The sequence below is a fragment of the Suncus etruscus genome, chromosome 13 (genome assembly GCF_024139225.1).
Source record: "Suncus etruscus isolate mSunEtr1 chromosome 13, mSunEtr1.pri.cur, whole genome shotgun sequence".
Taxonomy (NCBI): Eukaryota; Metazoa; Chordata; class Mammalia; order Eulipotyphla; family Soricidae; genus Suncus; species Suncus etruscus.
In genome coordinates, this window is record NC_064860.1 from 32,161,426 (window position 1) to 32,172,842 (window position 11,417).

The 11,417-nt window shown below is 39.7% G+C and overlaps 1 protein-coding gene across 1 annotated transcript in view; it reads left to right on the forward strand.

Moving 5' to 3' along the window:
- Nucleotides 1–11,142, forward strand: part of CD80 (CD80 molecule) — a 27,064-nt gene extending 15,922 nt beyond the window's left edge. Inside the window, exons 2-3 of the mRNA XM_049785549.1 lie at nucleotides 1,836–2,203; nucleotides 10,853–11,142. Of these exons, the coding sequence (XP_049641506.1) occupies nucleotides 1,836–2,203; nucleotides 10,853–11,142 (658 nt within the window). The remainder of the gene's footprint in view (nucleotides 1–1,835; nucleotides 2,204–10,852) is intronic.
- The last annotated feature ends 275 nt before the right edge of the window (nucleotides 11,143–11,417 follow it).

The following is an 11,417-nucleotide window of genomic DNA, read 5'->3' on the forward strand; positions in this document are numbered from 1 at the left end:
AGACTGGGTGTAGAAGTGGTCTGCATGAATAAATAAAATAAGGCAATTTGCTCTTAAAGTAGTTAAAAGTTATCAAAGGTGTAGAGCAGCTGCTAAGATATTGAAAAATGTCTTGATCTGAATAGTTTAATTAGCGAAGGCAATGACACCACAGAATGTAATGATTCTCCTTGGTTCAGTCACACTGTGGATATCTGGAGGGTTCAGGGCAGCTGACTTTGTACTATTAAAGGAACACATTCCTGGAAAAATGTGTGATAAAAAAATTGAAGGCATTCTAACCCATGCCAGTGACTTGAACCCTCATGAGAGAGCTCTCCAAGAAATAACACAGGTGTCCTCAAATAGTTAACAGAGTTGTTTTATAAGAACAATGAGCTGTGTTCTGTGAGACACATAGAAGCTGGAGAGAAAGAGATTTCAACTTAAAACAAAGATTTTGAATTCACACCACAGTTCAAACAGCCTAAGAAGTTTGTCATTTCCCTGTTGGCAAACTCACTAGATGAGTTCCCAGACTCTGGATTCCATACTTGACACAAACCCTCAATGAACCTCATAATAATCAGTGAGAATAAGCCAGACAGGCCCATATGTCATCTCCATTACCACCAACAGTGATGCCTGAGCACAGAACCAGGAATAAGTCCTGAATATGCTGAGAGTAGCCACAGAATATAGACTCTAATCATCTAGGAGTGATTCCCTGAGCACAGAGCCATGAATAAAACCTGATCATCACTAGGTGTGGCCTAATAATCAAGAAGAAGAAAAAAAAGATAGATAAATAGAAAGATAGATAGATGATAGATAGATAATAGAAAGATAGGTGATTAATGGATGGATAGGTAGGTAGATAGATAAGTAACCAATGAGAGGATAGGAGATTAAAAATTGTCTAAAGTGGGTTTCAGTCATAAACAGAACACCCCCCTTTACTAGTGCAACATTCCCACCTCCTTTTTAAAAGAATCACAAACAAATGCTCTCTGCTGAGCTGTTTGCCTAGAGGGCTCTTGGTTCCTTGGGATGCAAAGAATATGGGCTTTGGGTGTTCAATAAACTCTACAGTAGTCATATCACTTTAGACAACTTTTAATCGCCTATCCTCCACATGCACAAGTAGGCACTGCAGTCCATTAAGCAATCTTTCTGGCATGTTATGCCATTTGGGGTACGATGTGGTTTTGGCCTTGGGGGATGCACCCACCAGTGCTCTGGTACATTTCTGATTCTGAGCTTAGAAGTGACTTTTGGGTGGGGATGGGGGAGATTTGTGACATTGGTGATGGGAATGTTGCATGGTGAAGGGGGGGTGTTCTTTACTGACTGAAACCCAACAACAATCATATTTGTAGTCACGGTGTTTAAAGATATTTGAAAAAATTTCAAAAAAAAAGTGACTTCTGGAGGTGCTAACTAGACCATATGAAGTGCTGGGGATCAAAGTGGAGTTGGGCCACATGTAAAGCAAGCACTTCACCTACTGTACTATGTGTCGGGTCTTATTGTTTATTTATATACTTTTTTTTCTGTTTTGGGGTCACTCCTGGCAGTGCTCAGGGCTTACTCCTGGCTCTGTGCTCAGGAATTACTCCTGGTGAGTTTAGTGGACAATATAGCAATGGATGCCAGGTGCTGAGAATCAAACCAAACTCAACTGTGTGCAAGGCAAGCACTCTACCCACTACACTATCTCTTCAGTCCCCTAAAAGCACTAGACTTCAAAAAAAACTAAATAAAAATTAAACCAACCTCTCTGATCACGCTTAGTCACTAGCTAAAACCTCTGTGTCTTTCCTGTCAACTCTGCACCTATGTGTCTGCTTCTACAGAAATCTAGATTTCATACATAGAAAAGATTGCTCTGTTTGCTTCTCCTTAGGCATTGACCAGGTGATTGAGCCAGTTCGAGACAAGGCAGTTCTGTCTTGTGGTTACAACATTTTCGTTAATGAGCTGGTGAACATGCGCGTCTACTGGCAAAAGCAAACTGAGATGGTGCTGAGTGTCATAAATGGAAAAGTTGAGGTATGGAAAAATTATGAGAACCGCACAATTGCTGATTTCAGCGGTAACCATTCACTTGTCATTTTGGGTCTTCGACTGTCTGATAGTGGCACCTACACCTGCGTTATTCAGAAGCTGGACAAAATGTCTTACAAAGTGGAACATCTGGCCTATGTGAAGCTACTAGTCAAAGGTTAGTAGCATTACCTTATTTTTAAGCCATTAGATTATTGGTGCCCATAAGATTGACTTATGTGAATATTTTATAAAGGGAAATGGATCTCACTCTATTTAAGGTTACGTGAGTTTCAGGATTTATTTTTGTTTGTTTTTTTGGGAGGCACACCTGGTGGTACTCAGGGATTACTTCTGGCTCTGCATTCAGAAATCTCTCCTGGCTTGGGGAAAACATATGAAATGTCGGGGATCGAACCCAGTCCCGTCCTGTGTCAGCTATGTGCAAGGCAAAAACCATACTACTGCACTATCTCTCCACCCTTAGTTTTACAGTGAACCCTAACCTTTTTCTCTAGATGTCTGGATATAGGTATATGTTTATTATTATTATTATTATTATTATTATTATTATGTTCCCCTTTTGTGGTGGGGAGTCACATCCAGCTATGCTCAAAAATTACTTCTGGCTCTGTGCTCAGAAATTATTCCTGGTAATATTCAGGGGATATGGAATGCAGAGGATTAAACTTGGTTCAAGGTACTTACTTTACTGTTGTTCCAACTGAATATATATTTCTTGCACCTTGACAATTTAAGTTCATAACAATCATACTGGACACTGCAATGAATTGAAGTGTCTTCTCCATCATAAGAAAACACATTTGATTTGATTTTTTTTTAATTTTTACTTTTGGGTCACACCCAGCAGTACTCAGGGGTTACTCCTTTTTCTGCACTCAGAAATTGCTCCTGGTAGGTTCAGGAGACCATATGGGATGTTGGAAATCAAACCAGGGTCCATCCTGTGTTGGTCTTAGGTCAGGCAAATGCCCTACCACTGTTATTGCTCCAGCACCTTGATTTGAATTAATTATATGATTTGTTTAAACACCTTGATTACATACATGATTGTGTTTGGGTTTCAGTCATAAAAGGAACACCACCCATCACCAGTGCAACATTCCCATCACCCAAGTCCCAAATCACCCTCCTCCCCACCCAACCCCCGCCTGTACCCTAAACAGGCTCTACATTTCCCTCATACATTCTCAATATTAGGACAGTTCAAAATGTAGTTATTTCTCTAACTAAACTCATCACTCTTTGTGGTGAGCTTCCTGAGGTGAGCTGGAACTTCCAGCTCTTTTCTCTTTTGTGTCTGAAAATTATTATTACAAGGGTGTCTTTCATTTTTCTTAAAACCCATAGATGAGTGAGACCATTCTGCGTTTTTCTCTCTCTCTCTGACTTATTTCACTCAGCATAATAGATTCCATGTACATCCATGTATAGGAAAATTTCATGACTTCATCTCTCCTGACAGCTGCATAATATTCCATTGTGTATATGTACCACAGTTTCTTTAGCCATTCATCTGTTGAAGGGCATCTTGGTTGTTTCCAGAGTCTTGCTATGGTAAATAGAGCTGCAATGAATATAGGTGTAAGGAAGGGGTTTTTGTATTGTATTTTTGTGTTCCTAGGGTATATTCCTAGGAGTGGTATAGCTGGATCGTATGGGAGCTCGATTTCCAGTTTTTGGAGGAATCTCCATATCGCTTTCCATAAAGGTTGAACTAGACAGCATTCCCACCAGCAGTGGATAAGAGTTCCTTTCTCTCCACATCCCCGCCAACACTGTTTATTCTCATTCTTTGTGATGTGTGCCATTCTCTGGGGTGTGAGGTGGTATCTCATCGTTGTTTTGATTTGCATCTCCCTGATGATTAGTGATGTGGAACATTTTTTCATGTGTCTTTTGGCCATGCGTATTTCTTCTTTGTCAAAGTGTCTGTTCATTTCTTCTCCCCATTTTTTGATGGGGTTAGATGTTTTTTTCTTGTAAAGTTCTGTCAGTGCCTTGTATATTTTGGAGATTAGCCCCTTATCTGATGGGTATTGGGTGAATAGTTTCTCCCACTCAGTGGGTGGCTCTTGTATCCTGGGCACTATTTCCTTTGAGGTGCAGAAGCTTCTCAGCTTAATATATTCCCATCTGTTAATCTCTGCTTTCACTTGCTTGGAGAGTGCAGTTTCCTCCTTGAAGATGCCTGTAATGTCCTGGAGTGTTTTGCCTATGTGCTGTTCTATATATCTTATGGTTTTGGGGCTGATATCGAGGTCTTTAATCCATTTGGATTTTACCTTTGTACATGATGTTAGCTGGGGGTCTAAGTTTAATTTTTTGCAAGTGGCTATCCAATTGTGCCAACACCACTTGTTGAAGAGGCTTTCCCTGCTCCATTTAGGATTTCCTGCTCCTTTATCAAAAATTAGATGGTTGTATCTCTGGGGAACATTTTCTGAGTATTCAAGCCTATTCCACTGATCTGAGGACCTATCCTTATTCCAATACCATGCTGTTTTGATAACTGTTGCTTTGTAGTACAGTTTAAAGTTGGGAAAAGTAATTCCTCCCATATTCTTTTTCCCAATGATTGCTTTAGCTATTCGAGGGTGTTTATTGTTCCAAATGAATTTCAAAAGTGTCTGATCCACTTCTTTGAAGAATGTCATGGGTATCTTTAGAGGGATGGCATTAAATCTGTATAATGCCTTGGGGAGTATTGACATTTTGATGATGTTAATCCTGCCAATCCATGAGCAGGGTATGTGTTTCCATTTCCGTGTGTCCTCTCTTATTTCTTGGAGCAGAGGTTTTATAGTTTTCTTTGTATAGGTCCTTCACATATTTAGTCAAGTTGATTCCAAGATATTTGAGTTTGTGTGGTACTATTGTGAATGGGGTTGTTTTCTTAATGTCCATTTCTTCTTTATTACTGTTGGTGTATAGAAAGGCCATTGATTTTTGTGTGTTAATTTTGTAGCCTGCCACCTTGCTATATGAGTCTATTGTTTCTAGAAGCTTTTTGATAGAGTCTTTAGGGTTTTCTAAGTAGAGTATCATGTCATCTGCAAACAGTGAGAGCTTGACTTCTTCCTTTCCTATCTGGATTCCCTTGATATCCTTTTCTTGCCTAATCGCTATAGCAAGTACTTCCAGTGCTATGTTGAATAGGAGTGGTGAGAGAGGACAGCCTTGTCTTGTGCCAGAATTTAGAGGGAAGGCTTTCAGTTTTTCTCCATTGAGGATAATATTTGCCACTGGCTTGTGGTAGATGGCCTTCACTATATTGAGAAAGGTTCCCTCCATTCCCATCTTGCTGAGAGTTTTGATCAAGAATGGGTGTTGGACCCCTATCAAATGCTTTCTCTGCATCTATTGATATGATCATGTGGTTTTTATTTTTCTTGTTATTGATGTTGTGTATTATGTTGATAGATTTACGGATGTTAAACCAGCCTTGCATTCCTGGGATGAAACCTACTTGATCGTAGTGGATGATCTTCTTAATGAGGCATTGAATCCTATTTGCCAGGATTTTGTTGAGGATCTTTGCATCTGCATTCATCAGTGATATTGGTCTGTAATTTTCTTTTTTGGTAGCGTCTCTGTCTGGTTTAGGTATCAAGGTGATGTTGGCTTCATAAAAGCTATTTGGAAGTGTTTCTGTTTGTTCAATTTCATGAAAGAGTCTTGCCAAGATTGGCAGTAGTTCCTCTTGGAAAGTTTGATAGAATTCATTAGTGAATCCATCTGGACCTGGGCTTTTGTTTTTCGGCAGACATTTGATTACTGTTTTAATTTCATCAATGGTGATGGGGGTGTTTTTGATATGCTACATCCTCTTCCTTCAACCGTGGAAGATTATAAGAGTCCAAGAATTTATCCATTTCTTCCAGGTTCTCATTTTTAGTGGCGTAGAGTTTTTCAAAGTAGTTTCTGATTACCCTTTGAATCTCTGTCATATCAGTAGTGATCTCTCCTTTTTCATTCCTGATACGAGTTATCAAGTTTCTCTCTCTCTCTTTCTTTGTTAGGTTTGCCAGTGGTCTATCAATCTTGTTTATTTTTTCAAAGAACCAACTTCTGCTTTCGTTGATCTTTCGGATTGTTTTTTGAGTTTCCACTTCGTTGATTTCTGCTCTCAGCTTTGTTATTTCCTTCTGTCTTCCTGTTCTTGGGTCCTTTTGTTGAGCATTTTCTAGTTCTATTAGCTGTGTCATTAAGCTACTCAGGTAAGCTCCTTCTTCCTTCCTGATGTGTGCTTGCAAAGCTATAAATTTTCCTCTCAGTACTGCTTTTGCTGTGTCCCATAAGTTCTGAGAGTTTGTGTCTTTATTGTCATTTGTTTCCAGGAACCTTTTTATTTCCTCCTTGATTTCATCTCGGACCCACTGGTTATTGAGCATGAGGCTGTTTAACTTCCAGGTGTTAAAGTGTTTCTTCTGAGTCCCTTTGGAGTTCACAAATAATTTCAGAGCCTTGTGGTCAGCGAAGGTAGTCTGCAAAATTTCTATCCTCTTGATCTTATGGAGGTATGTTTTATGTGCCAGCATGTAGTCTATCCTGGAGAATGTCCCATGTACATTGGAGAAGAATGTGTATCCAGGTTTCTGGGGATGGAGTGTCCTATATATATCCACTAGGCCTCTTTCTTCCATTTCTCTCCTCAGGTCTAGTATATTCTTGTTGGGTTTCAGTCTTGTTGACCTGTCCAGTGTTGACAAAGCCGTGTTAAGGTCCCCCACAATTATTGTGTTGTTGTTGATATTATTTTTCAGATTTGTCAGCAGTTGTATTAAATATTTTGCTGGCCCCTCATTCGGTGCATATATGTTTAGGAGAGTGAATTCTTCCTGCTCTACGTACCCCTTGATTAATATAAAATGTCCGTCTTTGTCCCTTACAACCTTCCTGAGTATAAAGTTTGCATTATCTGATATTAGTATGGCCACTCCAGCTTTTTTATGGGTGTTGTTTGCTTGGATAACTTTTCTCCAGCCTTTTATTTTGAGTCTATGTTTGTTCTGACTATTCAGGTGCGTTTCTTGTAGGCAGCAGAAGGTTGGATTGAGTTTTTTTGATCCATTTAGCCACTCTGTGTCTCTTAACTGGTGCATTTAGTCCATTGACGTTGAGAGAAAGAATTGTCCTGGGATTTAACGCCATCTTTATTTCAAAATTTGGTGTGTCTTTTGGGTAGTCTTGTCTTAGATTAGGTCTTTCAGTTTTTCTCTTAAGACTGGTTTTGTGTCTGTGAAGTTTCTGAGCTGTTTTTTGTCTGTGAAACCATGTATTCTTCCATCAAACCGGAAAGTGAGTTTTGCTGGGTATAGTATTCTGGGTGAAGCATTCATTTCATTCAGGTCTTGTCACAATATCCCACCACTGCTTTCTGGCATTGAGCGTTTCTGGTGACAGGTCTGCTGTAAATCTAAAGGATGCTCCCTTGAATGTAATTTCCCTTTTTGATCTTCCTGCTTTCAGAATTCTGTCTCTATCTGTGGGATTCGTCATTGTGACTAGAATGTGTCTTGGGGTATTTTTTCTGTGGTCTCTTTTGGTTGGTACTCTTTGAGCATGCAGGATTTGATCACATATATTCTTTAGCTCTGGAAGTTTCTCTAATGATGTTCTTTTTTTTTTTTTTTTTTGGTTTTTAGGCCACACCCGGTGGTGCAGGGGTTACTCTTGGCTGTCTGCTCAGAAATAGCTCCTGGCAGGCACGGGGGACCTTATGGGACACCAGGATTCGAACCAACCACCTTAGGTCCTGGATCTGCTGCTTGCAAGGCAAACACTGCTGTACTATCTCTCCAGGCCCTTTAATGATGTTCTTGACCATTGATTCTTCCTGGAAATTTTCTTCCTGGGTCTCTGGGACTCCAATGATTCTTAAGTTGTTTTTGTTGAGCTTATCATAGACTTCTGTTTTCATCTGTTAACATTCGTTTACTAAATTTTTCATTTTCTGTTCATTTGCTTTAAGTTTTGTTTTTCAATCTCTCCCGCTGTATGGAGTTGTTATTTATCTCATCTTCCACAGCACCAATTCTATTCTCTGCTTTTGTTAACCTGTTGGAGAGCTTATCCATTTTGTCATTCAATTCATTTACTGAGTTTTTCAGGCCTGTTATTTGACCTGTTATTTCAGTTTGGAGTTTTGTGATTTCTCTCTTCATAATTTCTTGGTTCTTATTAGTGTTCTGTTCAACTTGACCCATGGTTTCTTTAAGTTCTTTGAGCATCTTCCATATTTCTTGTCTAAACTCCTTATCTGAGTGATTGATTAGTTGGTTGGCCATTTTCATTAGAATTGTCATCTTTGTTCTTTATGTCTGATGCTGGCCTGCGTTGTTTCCCCATTGTCACACTTGTATTGTGAGTTTTTCTATGTGTTGTGGTGGTATTCATAGTTTCCCCATTGTCACACTTGTATTGTGGGTTTTTCTACGTGTTGTGGTGGTATTCATTGGCTAAATGATGTACAGGGCCACGCTCCTCTGGCTCCACCCTTTCTGGGTGGGTCGACTTGCCTCCAAGGAAGGGGAGTCCTCCATGGATGAAGCCTCACACAGGATCAAATCTTAGGCTCAAACACGCAGCAGAGAAGACAGTCCGGGGAGAAATGCTGTGCTTCAGTGATCCAGCACAGTTCTTAGTGTGATTTTTTCTTCTTGCTGCAGTGGCATTCTTTCCTTAGAAAGCGTACATGGCATCATAGCGAAGTGGACTAACTGCTCTTCTGGAGCCTCTGGGAGAGTGAATTTTCTGAGCGCTTTTTGGCCCACTCCCAAGAGGTTCAGGAGACAGGACAGGAGACAAACACACACAGACAGTACTCACAGTTTCTCACAGTCGGGCCCCACTGGGCAGGCATAGGTTCGTAGATTTTCCCAGCCTGACATCACAAACAGGGGACCTGCCTTCTACGAAGTACTGCTTATAGCCAGTTTTCTCGTTTGGAAGCAGTTCCTTGGCGTTCCGGCCCTCAACGAACCCCTGGGAGAGAGAATTTTCTGGGCCCTTTTCAGCCCACTCCCAAGAGGTTCAGGAGACAGGACAGGAGACAAACACACAGGCAGCACTCACAGTTTCTCACAATCAGGCCCCACTGGGCGGACGTAGATTCGTAGATTTTCCTTGATTTGATATTTTAAGTATAAAACTTAACCTTGTTATTATTGTTAAACTTGTTATTATATTAACAGCTGCTTTTTTGTTTGTTTGTTTGTTTATTTTTGGGTCACACTTGTCAGTGCTCAGGGGTTACTTCTGGCTGCTTGCAAGGCAAACTCAGAAGTCACTCCTGGCAGGCTTGGGGGACCATATGGAATGCTGGGAATCAAACCTGGGTCTTTCCTGGTGCTGGCATGCAAGGCAAATGCCCTATTGCTGTGCTATCTTCCGGTCAACAGCTGCACTATTAGCAATACTTTTCCATTGTTGTATTCTCATGAAAGTGTATTGAATGCTATCAGGAGAATGTAAGTATATTTTGCAAACAGTATTTGAAGAGCTATTATTATTGTGTTTATATATATTATGAATGCCATATATTCAAAATATTCATTTTTATATTGCATTTGAAACATTTGTATAATAGGCATTTCTTTTTCTTAACTTTATTATTGATTGATTGATTGACTTTTGGGCCACACTCCCCCGGTGGTGCTCAGTGGCCACTCCTTGCTCTACCCTCAGAAATCACTCCTGGCAGGGTGGGGAACCATATGGGATGCTGAGAATCAAACCAGATCCCTCCAGGGTTGCTGCATGCAAGGCAAATTCCTTGCCACTGTGCTATCTCTTCGGCCCCTATAATAGGCATTTCTTTTTTCTTTTTTTTTTGGGGGGGGGGCGGTTTGGGGCCACATCCAGTGACAGTCAGGGATTACTCCTGGCTATGCACTCAGAAATCACTCCTAGCTTGGGGGGACCGTATGGGACCATATGAGATACTGGGAGATCAAACCATGGTCTGTCCTACAGCTGCTTGCAAGGCAAACACCCTACCATTGCGCCACTGCTCTGACTCTTATAATAGGCATTTATTAAAGTTCAATACAAGAAATATGGATATGTAATTTGGCCTTCCAAAAGGAAGAAAATTAATTTGTGAATCATAGTTCTGTTTTATTCTTGGTTGGGTTTTTGTTTGTTTGGGGTAGGGGTTGAGGCAACATGTTTAAAGAAAAAGAGAAAGGAGCAAAGATACTACCACAAGTTCATATAATGGGGGTACAAGAGGAATGCTACCTACTTATACCCTGGAGGGAGATTATTTTTCATTGTAGGTAGGGAGAAACATTGTTCTAAATACAATGGGATCATGAATAGAAGATACTGAAGTAGCTTAAACTTTTATAGAAAAATTATACGCCTGGGTCATTCCCTCATACTTGAACTTCAATCACATATTTATTTCCTAACTATTTCAGATTTTAGTGGCAGCAAAACCTTATTTTATTCATTTCCTTTTCTAGTAACTTTTTTTAAAAAAAAAAATTAAGGAATCTATCAAAAGTAGAAATACGGAGTGCTCAGGCCTGAGAAATACTATGGGAATAAAGTGCCTGCCTTGCATGCAGCTGATTCTAGTTTCATTCCAATACCCCCAGAAATGACTCTGAATACAGTTTGGTATGGAAAAAAAAGTAGAGAATTGATATAATCAACTCAGACCAAAATTAGTTTTTGGATGATAGCCCGTAATAGTCATATTATAGTCATAATAATTACTATATATAATAACTAGTGACAAATGCACATATACCCATAAATGTGTAATGTTAGTACCATATTTGTGTTCTTTCCTTAGCCTATTTTCCTGTCCCCAGCATAACTGACCTTGGAAATTCATTTCCGAATATCAGAAGGATATATTGCTCAACCTCTGGAGGCTTTCCAGAACCTCAACTCTTCTGGCTGGAAAATGGAAAAGAGTTAAATGCTACCAACATTACAGTTTCTCAAGACCCTGAAACTAAGCTCTACACTATTGGGGGTGAATTGGATTTTAATGTGACAAAAAATCACAACTTTCTTTGTCTTGTCAAATATGGAGACTTGAAAGTGTCACAGACTTTCATCTGGGAAAAAAGTGAGTGACCGTTTTTCTGGAGTGAGGGTTGCTACTGTGAAGACTCTAAAGTGAACAATCAGATACATGTAGAACTGTGTGGATCAATTTTGATAGTATTATTATGGCATTTTTGTATTTATGAAAAATTGTAATAGTGTTATTGTGACTTATTAGGATTAGTGAACTCATTTTATTTTCTTTTAAAAACATAACATTTAGACATCCAAATAAATGTCCAATGAGCTTCACAAGCAGATGTTCTCACTTAACCATGCACTTGGGATTCTGGGTCTAGTTTTGG